Genomic DNA, 17,460 nt, shown 5'->3' with positions numbered 1-17,460 from the left:
AACTCTCGATAACCTAGAACCGAAGGCTCGCTCGACCCCACCTCCCCACCCACTCTCTCTTGTCATCATTTGGGTCAAAAGGAGCATGCGCGAGGCGAAGTGTGCTCTTCAGTGGGATGAGCGCACATCGCCCACGGTCCCCGAGAAGTAGGGGGGAAGGGACGGCGATTGAACGGGTGCCTGGTAGAGTTGGCGCGGGGTAAACTGGGAAAGTGGTGTCGTGTGCTGGCTCCGCCCTCTTCCCCGAGGGTGGGGGAGGATCGTATATAAGTGCCGTAGCCGCCTTGAACGTTCTTTTTCGCAACGGGTTTGCCGCCAGAACACAGGTGAGTACCGGGTGTGGTTTCCGCGGGCCTGGCCTCTTGGAGCCGGCTGCGGCCCTCGCGTGCCTGTTACAACTGCCGCGCCATCCAGGCACTTTACGAGGTTCTTGACCCCGGATTTCGGGTTGTGAGTGGGTGGGAAGGTTCGCGGCCTTGCGTTTTTTCAGGATTCCCCCCCCCCCCCCACCTTCGCCTCGTGCTTGGGTTGAGGCCTGGCTTGGGCGCTGTGGCCGTCGCGTGCGAATTCCCCGCACCTTCTCGCCTGCCTTGTCACAATCTTTTTAAGTCTCGAGCAAATTAACCGGTCCAGAAAAAGCTGCTATGCTTGTCCGCGTCAAGATAGTTTAGCGGAGGTTGGTCAGGATCTCAGCAGGGTGGGCTTTTTCGCGGTCGTCGTGTTTTTGGGGTTGTGGGGCCGCCGCGAGGCGCGGAGGGCGGTGGCGAGGCCGGCTCGTCCCGGCGCACATGTCCGGCGAGGCGGGGCCCACAAGTGGTGGCCACCGAGTCGGGCGCGGGAGGGCACCGTGGAGTGGGACGGGCGGCTCTGGGGGCCAGCCTCGTGCCGTCCACCTCGGCCGGCCAGGCCGGCCCGCTCGGCACCAGTTGTGTGCGCGGAAAGATGGCCGCTCTCCGGCCCTGCTGCAGGGAGCTCAAAATGGAGGACGCGGCGGCCCGGGAGAGCGGGCGGGTGAGTCACCCACACAAAGGAAAAGGGCCTTTCCCTCTCCGGCCGCCGCTTCCTGTGACCCTACGGTGTACCCGGCGCCGTCTTGGCACCTCGATTTCTTCTCAACGACTTGGAAGCAGGCCTTCCTCGAGGGGGAGGGGATTTTGTGCGGTGGAGTTAACCCCACGCTTGGTGGGTGGAGACTAGAGTTGGGCCAGCCTGGCACTGGTTGTAATTCTCCTTGGAATTTGCCCTTTAAGAGTTTGGATCGTGGCTTATTCTCAAGTCTTTGGGACAGTAGTTTTAAGGGTATTTTTCTTCCAATTTAGGTGTCGTGAAAACCACCGCTAAACCTAAACCAAAATGGGAAAGGAAAAGACTCATATCAACATCGTCGTCATTGGACACGTAGATTCGGGCAAGTCTACCACTACTGGTCATCTGATCTACAAATGTGGTGGGATCGACAAAAGAACTATCGAAAAATTTGAGAAGGAGGCTGCTGAGGTAGGTGCAGCAACATAATGAGGAAGGTAGTTGGAAGTAAGTTGGTTAGCAGGTGTTAGGTGGTAACTCAAAACTAGTCAGTAGTGGGTCTGAATGTCCTACTTAAAGGTGGAATAAACTAGTGTTTGCTGTTAAACTTCTTACGTATGTTAATGTGAGTCATCTAACAGTTGTTGAACTGAAACTTCACGTTTCTGCTGAAGTGGGAGTAAGGGATTTCCAAGTTGAAGATGGATCATGTTTTAGTTCCCAAGTAACCCATTTTCAATTCTTACAGATGGGAAAGGGCTCCTTCAAGTATGCCTGGGTCTTGGATAAACTGAAAGCCGAACGTGAACGTGGTATCACCATTGATATCTCCCTGTGGAAATTCGAGACCAGCAAGTACTATGTGACCATCATTGATGCCCCAGGACACAGAGACTTTATCAAAAATATGATTACGGGCACATCTCAGGTTGGTATGATTAATAGTAACTTGAAAATAATGAGATTTGCCTTGTGCAATGGAAAAAGGGGGAGTTCATCCTTTTGAAGAAGCTGTAACCGGATATGGTCTTGTTTTCTTTTCAAAGGCTGACTGTGCTGTCCTGATCGTTGCTGCTGGTGTTGGCGAATTTGAAGCAGGTATCTCCAAGAATGGGCAGACCCGTGAGCATGCCCTTCTGGCTTACACACTGGGTGTAAAACAACTTATTGTCGGTGTTAACAAAATGGATTCCACTGAGCCACCCTACAGCCAGAAGAGATACGAGGAAATCGTTAAGGAAGTCAGCACCTACATTAAGAAAATTGGCTACAACCCCGACACCGTAGCATTTGTGCCAATTTCTGGTTGGAATGGTGACAACATGCTGGAGCCAAGTGCTAATGTAAGTGACTTTCAAGACTTGGAGGAAGTGATGGAAGGGGACAGATGTTGAGACTAATTGACAACCATTTGGGGGATGCTAATTGACAATCTTGTTTTAGATGCCTTGGTTCAAGGGATGGAAAGTCACCCGTAAAGATGGCAATGCCAGTGGAACCACACTGCTTGAAGCTCTGGATTGCATTCTGCCACCTACTCGTCCAACTGACAAGCCCTTGCGTCTGCCCCTCCAGGATGTCTACAAAATTGGTGGTAAGTTGAACATCACTATCAGGACATAACTTGTGCTGGTTGCTGCACTTTTTTCATGTAAGGTATTTGACACCATGCTGTAAATATTTCAGGTATTGGTACTGTCCCTGTGGGTCGAGTGGAGACCGGTGTTCTTAAGCCAGGCATGGTGGTCACTTTTGCTCCAGTCAATGTTACAACTGAAGTAAAGTCTGTTGAAATGCACCATGAAGCTTTGAGTGAGGCTCTACCTGGGGACAACGTGGGCTTCAATGTCAAGAACGTATCTGTCAAAGATGTTCGTCGTGGCAATGTGGCTGGTGATAGCAAAAATGACCCACCAATGGAAGCAGCTGGCTTCACAGCTCAGGTAACACTGGAAAGTGGCAATGTTCTCACTTAACTGCCAGACTTGGTGTTTTGAGGCTCATTAAGTGCAACTCTTTTTCAGGTGATTATCCTGAACCACCCAGGCCAAATCAGTGCCGGATATGCACCTGTGCTGGACTGTCACACAGCTCACATCGCCTGCAAGTTTGCTGAGCTGAAGGAGAAGATTGATCGTCGTTCTGGAAAAAAGCTGGAAGATGGTCCCAAGTTCTTAAAATCTGGTGATGCTGCCATCGTTGATATGGTTCCTGGCAAGCCCATGTGTGTTGAGAGCTTCTCTGACTATCCTCCTCTGGGTAAGGATAACTTGAGTGTAATTAGAAACTTTACTGAAGATGGGAAATAACCAGAACAAAGTTTCTGATGACAATCTAAAATTTGTTTTAATAGGCCGTTTTGCTGTTCGTGACATGAGACAGACGGTTGCTGTGGGTGTCATCAAAGCAGTGGACAAGAAGGCAGCTGGAGCTGGCAAGGTCACCAAGTCTGCCCAGAAAGCTCAGAAGGCTAAATGAATATTATCCCCAATACCTGCCACCCCAGTCTTAATCAGTGGTGGAAGAACGGTCTCAGAACTGTTGGTGTCAATTGGCCATTTAAGTTTAATAGTAAAAGACTGGTTAATGATAACAATGCATCGTAAAACCTTCAGAAGGAAAGGAGAATGTTTTGTGGACCATTTGTTTTTTTTGTGTGTGGCAGTTTTAAGTTATTAGTTTTTAAAATCAGTACTTTTTAATGGAAACAACTTTGACCAAAAATCTGTCACAGAATTTTGAGACCCATTAAAACAAAAGTTTAATGAGAAACCCGTGTCTTCTTTTGGTCAACACTATAAGCTTGTACTATTCAGGTAAAAAGATTAAGAGTTGCCCATAACCTATTCCTGGTGTTAACATCTGGTGAAACTGAGAATTGGGTTAAGGGTTTTTCCCCCCTGGGCTGGGAAACATTTTTACCACCTCAGTCAGGGAAAAGAAACAAGTACATAGAGGTATGGGAAAAGGGGATCTGCAACACAGTTTAGAACAGTAACACCATTAAGGTAGGTTATAAAAAGTTAAATTTTGTAAATCAAAGTCAACGTGTAAAATTTATATACTATCACTATTGAGTAGACTTGATACATTGTCACAATTGAGTTTCCCACTTATTGGAATGCTTTGTCACATTTATAAATTTTGTAGTTTAAAGTATCCTGAAAGGTGAGGCATTCAATAACGTTACTGTATTTAATGGTAGAGTTCATTGTGTCCAAACTGTAGGAGAACAAAGTATATACTGGAATTTTAATGTCACTTGAGAACTAGAAATCCACCTCCAGTAGGAATTTTCATCTAAGCCAAGCTTGAGTGAAGAAGGGACATTGCTGCACTGGAGATTTAAAACCCAAAGTGGCAGTACTCAGCCTAAATGAGGACCTGTTTTGGACTGTAGGGTAAGCTTTGTTTTTAGTTGAATATGTTTTGAGATTTTGCTAAAAGTGTCCTTCCAAAATTGTTACCTAACAAGAAGCAATAAAAGAATGACCATTTGAAGTTAATTTGATGGATGAGATGGAAAGTGAAGAGCTCGTTAAACCCCACTGTGGTAATTTTGTAATTTACATAAACTGTATGTAGACTGGTAAATTAACAGTACTTTGGTTGACAACAACGTGGTCTTTTAAGTTCTTGCCTTTGGATAGCTGGCAAATCTCTTAACACTGGTGCATTTGATAGAACATTCCATGGATCCTGGCTAATTTATTTGGACGTTAATTTCATAAGACCCTATTTGATCCGTAAATTTTAAGTTGCTTTGAAATAGGCAAAATCACAGGACACCTTGTATTTTATAATGCATTTACTAAGTAGAATGTATATAAGAACTTAGTGGCCATAATGAGAACTGCAATTAAAATACTTTTTTTTTTCTAAACTAGGTAAAATGCTTGGTCTCTGGGCAGTATTACCAGAGGCATTGTAAATTAAAAGTTAATAAGACTTTGTCTCCACAGCTCCAAAACACCCATTATTTTTTCCTCTTACTTGTAAAAATATGTTGATTGCTATTGGTTTAAGATAAGGAGTGGAGATAGGTAAGATTCTTAAACAGCATGTTGGTAAATGGTAGCCAGCATAAGAAATCTTGTGTACTAGGAGGGATTTATTGTTCACCCCTCCCACACCCCCACCCCCCAAAAAATCACTTAGCTTCAGAAAATGGCTACCACTAAATGGAGAAAGGGAAGTGGAAATAGTGTCCAGAAAAGCTGGGCCAGTTGGGATACTTAACTCCATAGAACCCAATGCAATATAACCTTGTGAAGGCAGTCATCTGTTTGGAGCACCATCTACTGGTAGTCCTGCAAATAATTTACAAACTGGTTTCAAAAATGAGTCTGTAAATTGAGAACATAGAAGTTTACTTTAGCTCTGTTGAACTTTATGTACTAATTGCATTGTTCGGATTGATTAAAATTAAGAGTGGTTTCATAAAACTAGAATGCCTCAAACTAGTGTTTGACCTTCAACCATGTTTAAAATTGGTCAGCTGTTGAATTACCCATGTTCGTGATCTTGAAATTTGTCCTGGGAATTCTGGTGTGATTTCAGAATATGGGGGAAATCATTCTCTCTTTTTTAATGTTTAGTTTTGACATGGAGCATGAGTGGGGGAGGGGCAGAGAGAGGGAGACAAGCTGGTTTCAGGCTCCTGACCTGTCAGCACAGAGCCCGACTTGGGGCTTGAACTCATAAACAGATCATGACCTGAGCCAAAGTCGCTCAACCAACTGAGCCACCCAGGTGCCCCTAGGAGGAAAGCATTCTGATTCAGGACTTAAAACATCCTCAGTAAGGCATATTTGATTTTTAAAAAATTATTCTGTTAGTGTCCTTACTGCCAGAATAGATAATCAAATCTGGTTTTGGCCAAATCAGCTCTAATTTATGTGTTTATCCCTTAATCTTCTAGCCTCTTAAGAGCATGAGAATTCATTTGGTTGCTAAAGTTTGGGTTCAGCCCGACATAAAGGCTACTGGCTGCACAAGTGGTGCAAGCCCCTTGATTTTAAGTAGTTTTCAGTATGGAGTGTAAGAATCCTGGTGAATGTTACTGGGCTTGCATTTCATGTCTCAATTGGTTTTCTGCTAAGTTAAGCCCCAAGCTCTCCACCTAAAACATTTCTTGGCCATAAGTGTTCACAAATTCTAAAATGGCCAACTCTCAAGGGTAACAGTTTGTTGGGTGTTAATGTGACTTTACATAGGCTTTAGATTGGTAGTAGAATATATTCATTTTGTTACCATGAAATGCAGGAATACTCAATTTAAGATTTCATTCTGGTACCTGGTGCCTTGGAGTGAACCACCTTCCAGGTCCTGCAAAAGAAGAGTGAGTTGAGTGCAAGCTGTTTCAGCTGAGAGGAACAAAACAGGTTTTCCCCTTTTGATTACCTTCTTGAAGTTTTCTTTATTCTATTTTATAATGTCTTTCACTTCCAAACCCATAGGTTTTCTCATCCAGTTGGTAAGTCTGTGGGAATTTCCATGACTTAAAATTGAAACTTAATGATGTCTAGGAGACTGCCACATGGTTCCTGAAAGGTAGTTGATCCCTGGAAATCATTGAGAAGGATCATGATTTTGTCCTTTTCCTAAATAGAGAAATAGGAACTAAGTGTCCTGTCCATCAATCACTGGCAGAAATGAGTGAAATAAGGAAAACAGTCATTCACCTTGGACTACCCTTAAGGGGCCCATAGGTCTCAAGAGTTTAGAGCTCTGGTTTTTGTGGGAGACTACATAACAAAGATAATGCTAAGTTAATGTTAACAATTACTTCCTGAGTAAGCAAAAAGTATTAACACTTGGGCAATTGAAAGTTTGTTAATGTTTTTGCATACATTGAAAAATCACCTTTTTAAGAAAAGTTTTACAAGTTTGTTTCATATCTAATTTTTTTCATGGACAGTTTGTCCATTTGGTGGTTTTCCAGTATGGGAAGTTTATGAATTGGACTGTTCACCTGTAGGTTTGTGACTATAGGTTGTCTGTGTAAATACTTAGTGGGATCACTGGATTGTATGGCAAGTGTACGTATACCTTTTGTAGGAAACTCCCAAACTAGTAATCGATTTTTAAGCTGCACTATTCCTAGGCATTGGAGATAGAATTGCATACAAAATGGACAGGTCTTGCCACTTGAGTTTATAGTCCAGTGGGGGAGTACCTTAAATGAGCAGGTAATTCTGAATTGTGATGATGCTATGAAGAAAAATGCCTTGTCAGGCATAACTTGAGATCTGAAGGACAAGTAGGAGTTGCTGGAGAATATGAAAACATTAGACATCCAAATATCTAGTGAAAAAAGTAACAAGGACACACAAATTGAAAGAATCTAAGTCTTTTGTAAATCTAACTTCAAATCAACTGAGTATATTCATTGAAGTCTGCTTGAATACCTCATCAATGTATATGTCACTCATTGGAGGGCAGAGACCTTAGGGCAAGTATTAATAACCTCATTACAGATGACAGACTGAGGTAGAGTAGCTCCTAAGTCATCTATTGCTGGATGAGCTTTTTGTCTCCATTCTATTTGCTTGCTAGTGACATAAAACTTAAGTTCTTTTGTAAGGTAATTGAACTATTTTACTTCATTTTACAAGAATAATTTACTTGATCCCAATTATATCTTTTTGAAAGAAAATCTTTGATCTCTCTACCCAAAGTGGGGCTTGAACTCATGACCCTGAGATCAAAAGTTGCATGTTCCCTCAACTGAACCAGCCAGGCACCCCCAATTAATACCCTTTGGTCACATCTACACTAAACCGTTCTTAAGCTGTTTCTGAACCTTAGGTCACAGGGTTTCTAGATTCTTCCTATGCTGTTCCCTTTCCAGTGTATAGCTTTTTAAACTTTTTATCAAAATTAAATCTGTGGATGTACAAGTGTGTAGTCTCTTCCATTGACCCAGGAGTCTGCCTGACTTGGACTTGAAAAGCTGTCCCTTTAATCTGTGCATAACTGTTCATCTCAAGATTGTTCTGAGGATGAAATGAGTTAGTTGGTGTGGACTCTAGCCCAGTACCTGGCCTGTTGTAAAAGGCCAGTAATAAAAGGTAGCTTTTATTGCAGTTGTTGGAAGATCCGTTGCTTCTTTAAAAGTTTTTTTTTTCTAACGTTTTTTTTTTTTTAAACGTTTATTTATTTTTGAGACAGAGATGAACCAGGGAAGGGTCAGAGAGAGGGAGACACAGAATCTGAAACAGGCTCCAGGCTGTCAGCACAGAACCCGATGCGGGGTTTGAATTCATGGACCGCGAGATCATGACCTGAGCTGAAGTCGGCCGCTCATCTGACTGAGCCACCCAGGCGCCCCTCTAATGTTTTATTTTTGAGACCAAGACAAAGCATGAACGGGGGAGGGTCAGAGAGAAAGGGAAAAGTTTTTTAAATGTTTATTCTAAGAGTGAGTGTAAGAGAAGCAGAAGGGTAGAGAGAAAATCCCAAGCAGGCTCCACACTCTGCAGACCCTGACATGGGGCTCAAACTCCTGAACCCTGCAGTCGACCTGAGCCAAAAGCAAGGGTCATTTGCTCAGTGGACTGAGCCACCCAGGTGCCCTAAGGAGGTTATAACACAGATTATGATCAAATATCATCTGACTTTTTAAATGCAAATTACATTTTAGGTCTTTAATTGCATTGTCAAGTTTTTTAAATTTTTTTTTTTTTCAACGTTTATTTATTTTTGGGACAGAGAGAGACAGAGCATGAACGGGGGAGGGGCAGAGAGAGAAGGAGACACAGAATCGGAAACAGGCTCCAGGCTCTGAGCCATCATCCCAGAGCCTGACGCGGGGCTCGAACTCACAGACCGCGAGATCGTGACCTGGCTGAAGTCGGACGCTTAACCGACTGCGCCACCCAGGCGCCCCTGTCAAGTTTTTTAAATAAAACTTTGCTAGTCACTAGGTTCATAGAAAAGTTGGGAAGATAGGATAAGAGTTTCAGTATACCCCTCACCTAGTTTGTTTCCCGTTAACGTCTTCCACTCCCATAGTATAGTACATTTGTCAAAACCAAGAAACCATTGTTACCTTACTATTTCCAGGCTTTATTCACATTTCAACAAGTATCCAATCTGACACTCATTTTATTTTTGAGAGTAAGGGACAGCATGAGTGGGGGAGGGGCAGGAAGCAAGGGAGACACAGAATCCGAAGAAGGCCCCAAAGCCCTGAGCTGTCTGGCACAGGAGCCCTATGGGGGCTCTAACTCAAACCAGAAACTGAGACCTGAGCGGAACTCAACTGAGACACCCAGGCACTCCTGTCTTGGTTACTTTTAAAAACTGAGACGTGCCTGGGTGGCTCAGTTAAGTGTCCTCACAATTCAGGAGTTCCGAGCCCCACATCGGGCTCTGCTGACAGCCTGGAGCCTGCTTCAGATCCTGTGTCTCCCTGTTTCTCTCCCTCCCTCCGTCTGTCTCAAAAATACTTTTTTTTAAAACCTCAAATATTGAAGCATCTGGGTGGCTCATTGGGTTAAGCATCTGACTTCAGCTCAGATCACCATCTCGACATCACAGTTCCAAGCCCCACATGAGGCTCTCTGCTGTAGGCACGAAGCTTACTTCAGGTCCACTGACCCTCTCTCTGTCCCTCCCCCACCCCTGTGCGCACCTGTGTGCTCTCTCAAAAATACTTTAACATCAAATGTTGGGAGTTTACATTTATCCCTGCTATATCTCATCTTGTTGGGGTAATATTGAATCTGGAACCTGCTATGTAAGCATGTTAAATAAAAATGTGGACTTTGTTTATATATCTAATACTTATATTTCTGTAGTTTTATTTAAATTATTACTAGGTACTAAATAAGGTCCAAAAACAGACCTGAGCTGTTGCGCTTGGAGAACTATTCTTTGATTATGATGGTCCAGCCACCTGCAAATTCACCTAATATTAAAATCTGGGTCCTATTTTGTTTGCCATTTTGATCACAATCATGAAAATTTTAGCAAATGAGTAAAAGTGAGGTGAAGTAGGTAATAGCTTTAAGTTTCCTGTTTTTGGCAGATAAAAATTATTTGCTGTGCCACTTAAGATGAAGATGTGAGTAAAATCTGTACTAGGATTTAAATATTCTGTCTTATTAACCAATCATTCACAACCTCAAAGAGTTTGAGTTATTTTAGCTTTTTTGTCAAAATTTACATCCAAAAGTGATCAAAGCAGCAACATATGCAGTCCGGGTATTCCCTTTAACATGATTTCTTCTAAGGCGTGATCTAAAATGTAGATTACTGCTTATGTAAAGCAGAATAGGTTTGAAAATAGACATAAGTCAAAGGTAGGTAGGATATCCTACTGAGAGTAACTGGCAGCAAAGACCGTGTGGTCTCCCTGCAAACGTGATTCCCAGAGATTAAGTGACTTGGTTAAATTTTCAGTAAAATCGTGATTAGGAGAATATTCTAGTTGGTGGTGTGACAAACAGTAGGGTTTCCACATAAGTCATTTGAGTTTGGAGTTCCAGGGCTATTTGGAGCCACCCAAACTAAGGAAGTGGTTCTCTCAGACTTCTGATGAGGGCATCTGCCAGGCCTCCTGGGCCTGGGTTGTAACCATTGAAGTAGAAGGGATGCTGCTGTATCAACAAAGGAAGGGCCTTACCCAGCCTTGACCTGCAGCCCCTCTCTTTAGCTGTTATCACACCTTGATTGATCATTTGGACATCTCTGCTGAGCCTCCTACAAGATTCTGTGTTGAGCTGCAAACTCAGTAAATGTCTACCAAGAGATAAGATGATTTTTACTCAGTTAGGGTTGGGTGGAGGGAACATTTTCTTGTAGCTAAATCTTTATATTGAGGTTAGGGAATACATCTCTTGGAACTCAGTTTCTCATATTTTATGTAACTTTATGAATGTTTTTCTTCAAAGCTCTGGTATCTGTCATTGAAGTTTGTTAAACTGTCCCCCCCCCCCCCCCCCGGCCCCGCTTTAGGTTGTTCTGTATGAATTGGAACTACAGAAAATTCAGTAAGTTTCCTTTTCATTGCTTGAAACATGTCATGTGTGCTGGTCTTCTGTGATACACAGTTTAGAATAATGTTTTTTTCTAAATTTAGGTAGTCTATTTTTTTATGTATCTTAACATGCAGACTTAAATTTTGATTGTCATGTTTTAAATAGTGTAGACCAAATCTGAAACAGAATTCAAAGAGCAACCAACATAAAGACTAAATTTGAATGAAGCACTGTTTGAAAAATAGTTGTTTAGCCTAGCAAACGCTAGAAAAGTACTACTGTCTTCCAAGTATATGACGAGTATTTTAAATCTGCAGAGAATGCTGCTCAAAGTGAAATTCACATTTTAAATTCCCCTACAGTCTCTAAACTCTGGAATAACCCTTAGATTGAGTGCTATAATGGTTCATTAAGCATGGCAACTCTGTAAATGCTTAACATGAAATAGGCTACAAAAGGTGGGAGTGGGAAATTGAAGGTTAAGCCAAGAGAAAGAGACATCGATTGCTTAGGACAGCCAGAGAAACTTTTCATACAATGGAGGACTTCTGGTCCTTAGGAGGAAACAAATCATTGAAAATGGCAGAAAAGGTATTGTGAAATCAGAATACCTGAGATCCATGCTCAACAGCAACTTGCAATTATACTTTAATCACATGACTTAACCAGGCTACAGCATAGAAAGAGTTCAATAAGTTTTTAAGTTTTTTTTAAAAAATTCTTTGAGAAATACACAGATGTTAAAGAATTGGGGGTTTTGCCCTAAGGAAGTAGTGCTATTTCTTCAAACAGATTAGTCTTATTTCTTACTGTGGATCCTAGTAAAGAAAAAAATTTTCTATTGCAACACAGTATAAACAGTATTTCATTGCATCAAGGATGATTACCTATGACTATGACACAGATTTCATGACTTGCTAATGAATTGCAGCCAGCAGTTTGAGAATGTTGATTTAGAAGTCTGTTGACAGGCACACCTGAGTGGCTCAGTTGGTTAAGTGACTTTGGCTCAAGCCATGATCTTATGGTTCATGGGTTCGAGCCCTGTGTTGGGCTCTGTGCTGACAGCTCAGAGCCTGGAGCCTGCTTCAGATTCTGTGTCTCTCTCTGCCCCTCCTCTGTACATTTTCTCTCTCTCTCTCTCAAAAATAAACATTAAAAAAAATTTTTTAGAAGTCAGTTGACAGTCAAAATGAGGTTCTAAATCAAAATAAATGCATCCTTTCTGTAGGGTATAAGAGCTGAGGTTGTCAACCTATACTTGTCCAGACAGGCATTCAAGTATGCCCAAAGCTTACATTTGAAAAAAATGTGGTCTTGCCCACAAATATAACCCACTACCCATTGGAAGGTGGAATGGCTTTCTTTTGGACTTGAATTTCTGTAACAGGGCATGAGTTTTCTGCACAACCAACTTCAATCAGCAGTACAGATTATTTGGATTATACATTCCTGAGGCAGTAAAATTAATTGCAATCTAGTTTCTGCCAAAAGCAGCTGAGACAATGGATATTTATGGAGGCAAGCTAGTGGTTCTCACAGTTGGCTGGGCATTGAAATAACCTATGGAGTTTGTTAAACATGGATATCCATACCTTTCCAGGCCAGCTGAATCAATTGCTTATGATAAGGCATTGCCCCCTACTTTTACAAGCTCTGTTAGGAATTCTGAGGTGAGGTTTAAGAATCCTTGGTCAAGGGCTTGCCAGTCATACATTTCTTTACAGGTTTTTGTTTTGTTTAAAAAACAGCTCTATTGACACAAGTCATACACTGTAAAATTTACCCTTAAAAAAAATTTTTTTTAATGTTTATTTATTTTTGAGACAGAGCATGAACGGGGGAGGGTCAGAGAGAGGGGGAGGCACAGAATCCGAAGCAGGCTTCAGGCTCTGAGGGGTCAGCACAGAGCCCGATGCGGGGCTCGAACTCACGGACTGTGAGATCATGACCTGAGCCGAAGTCAGACACTCAACCGACTGAGCCACCCAGGCGCCCCAAAATTTACCCTTTTAAAGTGTACAATTCAGTGGTCTTCAGTATCTTCATAGAGTTGTGCAACCATCGTCACAGTCTAATTTCAGAACATTTTCATCACCTTATAGAAGAGGTACGCTTTTTAAGGGCAAAGAAGCCACCCCAGGAGTCTCCTTTTACCATTTGTTGGGTCAGTTTGCACACAAGCCTCAGGCCTAGACCAAACACTGGGGGGGACTGCAATGACCGAGACGGGCTTAAATTAATGAAGATTTAGCTCCTGGAACTGTGAAGGAAAGAGCAAACCATGGTTTTTTCGAAAGGACAATGGGCAGATGTGATTATTAGGAAGACGGCCCAGCAGTGTTTATCATAGGCAAATTAATTATCTCCAAGTCTTGTTTCCCTTGTCTCCAGAACAAGGACAACTTTATCATGGGGTTAAGTGCAACAGTGCACTCCCTATCTGATACATAGGGAACATTATTAGGTAGTAGCTACTTTTATAAGATCACTAGCAAAGGCACTGTTTTCCCTAAGAGGTTATGTGATAAGTTTCTCTTAGATTTTCATAATAGGAAAAAGTTTTCTCTTGGTCCCCTTGATGACACAAAACCGTATCACTGACAGGAAGCTCAGCTAGAATTTTAACATTAAAGTGGGATCTGCCTTTTCCTCAGCTGATCCTTAATTTTCTTCTCTTTAAAATGTCTCAAGTATATTTTTAGAAATAAGCAGGGGATAAATTATCAGTAAGTAAATAGGTTTTAGAGCTGAGCTACATACACATTGAGGTTTTTTAAAAAATTGTAAGATATACACAACATAAAATTCACTTTCTTAACCATTTTTAAGTGTTTGGTGGCATTAGGTACATTCAAATTGTTGTGCAATCATCACCACCGTACTCCAGAACTCATCTTGCAAAAACAAACTCTGTACCCATTAAACAATAACTCCACATTCTTCTCTAGCCCCAACCACCATTCTGCTTTGTCTCTAGGCTAATCTGACTACTCTAGGTACCACATATAAGTGGAATCATAGAATATTGTTCTTTTTTGACTGTTTCTTTCACTTAGCATAATGTCCTCTAAACTCATCCATGTTGTAATGTGTGTCAGAATTTCCTTTCAAGGTTGGAAAGTATTTCACTGTTACTCATATACATTTTGTTTACCCCATTCATCTGTTGATGGACGCTTAGGTTGCGTCCACCTTTTAGCTGTTGTGAATAATGCTACTATGAACATGACCCTTGAACAGGGTCTTTTCAATTCTTCTGGGTATATACTCAGGAATGGAATTGCTGTGTCATACAGTAATTCTTTTAATTTTGGCAGGGGGAGCAGCTACACCAATTTACTTTTCCACCAACAGTGCATAAGGGTTTAAATTTCTCCACAGGCTTGCCAAGGCTTGTTTTCTGTTTATCTGGTAATAGCCAGCCTGTTAGGTGCAAGATGGCATCTCACTGTGAACTTCATTTGCATTTTCTTGATGACTAGTAATGCCGTGCAACATCTTTTCACATGGCTATTGGCCATTTATATATATTTTGGGGAGAAATATTCAAGCCCTTTGCCCATTTTTTAATTGGGTTATTTGGGGGTTTTGCTGTTGAGCTGTAGTTGTCTTTTAAATATTCTGAATATTAACCCGTTATTAGATATAGTATTCTTCCATTCTGTCGGTTGCCTTTTCACTCTGTTGTGTCCCTCGCCTCTTACATTAGGAAGTACTAAATATCTGCTTCATAAATAAAATGAGTATCATAAAAATAAATCTCACTTTCATATTAGGAGCAGGGAAACACAGTACAGGAAGGTAGGGAGGAAATGAAGCTGAAGAGAATGTGAAGACAGGAGTTACGGAGACAGGCAAACATAAAAGTATATAGTTCTTAATATTTATGTCATAAATATTTTTATCCCATTATTCACTTTAAGTTTTAGTTTTGTCACCCACTGCCTTTAGTAATATTCATTCATTCATTCATTCAAAAAAGCATGTATGTCCTGAGTGTCTACAACTATGGCATTGCAAGCATTCAAGAGGTTTATATTTTAAGAGGGTAAGCCAGATATTGCAAATTAAGGTGGAATTAAATAAATGCAATAATAAAAGTGTTGTGAAGAGGGAGCCTAAGAGGAACGGGTGATTTTCACTATGTGCCCTCCAGCATAAGCACCTCTGCCAGCTCAGGATGATCTAATCTCTGTCGGCTTAACCGACTGGGCCACCCAGGCACCCCAAGTGAGGTAATTTTGTAAAAGTTAACACATTTTAAATTACAGATTTAAAGAGGTTTCACATCCTAAACCAAATGGCAGAACCTAAAACAAATGTCAGGGGCACCTGGGTGGCTCAGTCACTTAACCATCCAACTTCAGCCTGGGTCATGATCTCATGGTTTGTGAGTTTGACCCCCACATTGAGCTCTGTGCTGACAGCTCAGAGCCTAGAGACTGCTTCAGATTCTGTGTCTCTCTCTCTCAAAAATAAACATTAAAAAAAAAAAAAAGGTTTTCTGCCAAACATTTTTTCAGTGAGAGTCACTATTGTGATGGATTTGCATTATAAAAAACTTGAATTTCCTAGTATGTGTAGTGTCACTAGGCCCAAATTACAGCTATCAAGAACCTTCCACAGCATTTAAGAACTATTTCCTCAAGATAAATTTTTGTTATATTCCATTCATTAGGCACCCCATTTACTGCTTTTACTCTTGTCTTTAACCAGAAAAAAGTTTTAAAACAGCATGTTCCCTTCTAGTGCTAAACAGGTAGTGTAAGATGCCTTCTTTTTCTTAATGTTTATTTTTTTTGAGAGAGGGAGAGAGACAGAGCATGAGCGGGGGAGGGGCAGAGAGAGGTAGACACAAAATCTGAAGGAGGCTCCAGGCTCTGAGCTGTCAGCACAAGGCCCAACACGGCTCAAACTTGTGAACCACGAGATCCTGACCTGAGGTGAAATCGGCCACTTAACTGCCTGAGCCACCCAGATGCCCCTACCTTCTTTTTAAAATATAATATTATGAACAGTGTTGCCTCTGTAAGAATTATGCCCAGGAATAACCATAACTAAAGTAAAAGTTAACCACTTTTTGAAATTACTAAATCAAATATCAAAAAGAATTTATCATTGCTAAATGATCATTACAAATACTTTTCACCTGCTACTGATATTGACTACTTTAATGGAAAAACTAAAATTAGATGAAACGGGCGCCTGGGTGGCTCAGTCGGTTGAGCATCCAATCTCGGCTTGGGTCATGATCTCGCGGTTTGTGAGTTCGAGCCCCACGTCGGTCTCTGTGCTGACCGCTCAGAGCCTGGAGCCTGCTTCAGATTCTGTGTCTCCTCTCTCTGCCCATCCCCCGCTTGTGCTGTCTCTGTCTCTCAAAAATAAATAAATACATGTAAAAAAAAATTAAAAAATAAAATTAGATGAAACAAATCCATGAAAACTGAGCTATATCTGAGCAGCTATATAGCATTATAGCAACAAAATATTTGGCTGCCTCACACTCAGGCTTAACAAATAGATCTGTTGTTAACAACTCAGGCAACAACAGATGTTGGCGAGGATGTGGAGAAAGAGGATCTCTTTTGCACTGCTGGTGGGAATGCAAACTGGTACAGCCCCTCTGGAAAATAGTGTGGAGGTTCCTCAAAAGGTTAAAAATAGAACTACCCTACGACCCAGCAACTGCACTACTAAGTATTTATCTGAGGGATGTAGGTATGCTGTTTCGAAGAGGTACATGCACCCCAATGTTTATAGCAGCACTATTGCCAATAGCCAAAGTATGGAAAGAGCCCAAATGTCCATCGATGGACGAATGGATAAAGAAGATGTGGTATATATATACAATGGAGTATTGCTCAGCAATCAAAAAGACTGAAATCTTGCCATTTGCAACTACATGGATGGAAGTGAAATTAGAGAAAGACAAATATATGACTTCACTCATATGAGGACTTTAAGACAGAACAAATGAACACAAGGGAAGGGAAGCAAAAATAATATAAAAACAGGGAGGGGGACAAAACATGAGACTCTTAAATACGGAGAACAAACAGGGTTACTGGAGAGGTTGTGGGGGGGGGGGGGGGGGCTAAATGGGTAAGGGGCATTACGGAATCTACTCCTGAAATCACTGTTGCACTATATGCTAACTTGGATGTAAATTAAAAAAAAAAAAATACATAAATAAATAAACACACACACACACACACACACACAAACCCCACAAAAAAACAAATAGATCTGTAGCCAGAGTGACTTCAGGGCCCTTGATACTGTCTTAAGTATCTTCTTTGGCCTGAAGCTGACATGGGAGCTTCTCTCTTGATTGATACCAGAGATGTGAGTTAGCATTTCCAGGGACAAGCAAGGCTCTCTGGCCCACTTGTCTGCATTCATCTTCTAGTCTACCTAGAAGGGTCGAGGTGTCTGAGTCAGCCAG

The 17,460-nt window shown here is 41.6% G+C and overlaps 1 protein-coding gene across 1 annotated transcript; it reads left to right on the top strand.

Moving 5' to 3' along the window:
• The first annotated feature begins 258 nt into the window (after positions 1 to 258).
• On the top strand, positions 259 to 3,798 carry EEF1A1 (eukaryotic translation elongation factor 1 alpha 1). The gene is made up of 8 exons (XM_030315848.1): positions 259 to 326; positions 1,320 to 1,497; positions 1,775 to 1,954; positions 2,073 to 2,369; positions 2,470 to 2,620; positions 2,713 to 2,969; positions 3,051 to 3,285; positions 3,380 to 3,798. The coding sequence occupies exons 2-8, from the start codon at positions 1,354 to 1,356 to the stop codon at positions 3,502 to 3,504; spliced, it is 1,389 nt and encodes a 462-aa protein (XP_030171708.1). The 5' UTR covers positions 259 to 326; positions 1,320 to 1,353; the 3' UTR covers positions 3,505 to 3,798.
• Positions 3,799 to 17,460: the final 13,662 nt, after the last annotated feature.

The sequence above is a fragment of the Lynx canadensis genome, chromosome B2 (genome assembly GCF_007474595.2).
Source record: "Lynx canadensis isolate LIC74 chromosome B2, mLynCan4.pri.v2, whole genome shotgun sequence".
In the NCBI taxonomy this organism is placed as follows: domain Eukaryota; kingdom Metazoa; phylum Chordata; class Mammalia; order Carnivora; family Felidae; genus Lynx; species Lynx canadensis.
The sequence above is the reverse complement of the archived record's forward strand: the minus strand, read 5'-3'. Positions and strand labels throughout refer to the sequence as shown.

Excerpts from the sequence above, each read along its gene's own strand:
- EEF1A1 (XM_030315848.1), top strand. The coding sequence starts at position 1,354 with ATGGGAAAGGAAAAGACTCATATCAACATCGTCGTCATTGGACACGTA. Across the intron at positions 2,370-2,469 it reads TGCTGGAGCCAAGTGCTAAT|ATGCCTTGGTTCAAGGGATG; the intron begins GTAAGTGACTTT and ends ATCTTGTTTTAG. Across the intron at positions 3,286-3,379 it reads CTCTGACTATCCTCCTCTGG|GCCGTTTTGCTGTTCGTGAC; the intron begins GTAAGGATAACT and ends TTGTTTTAATAG.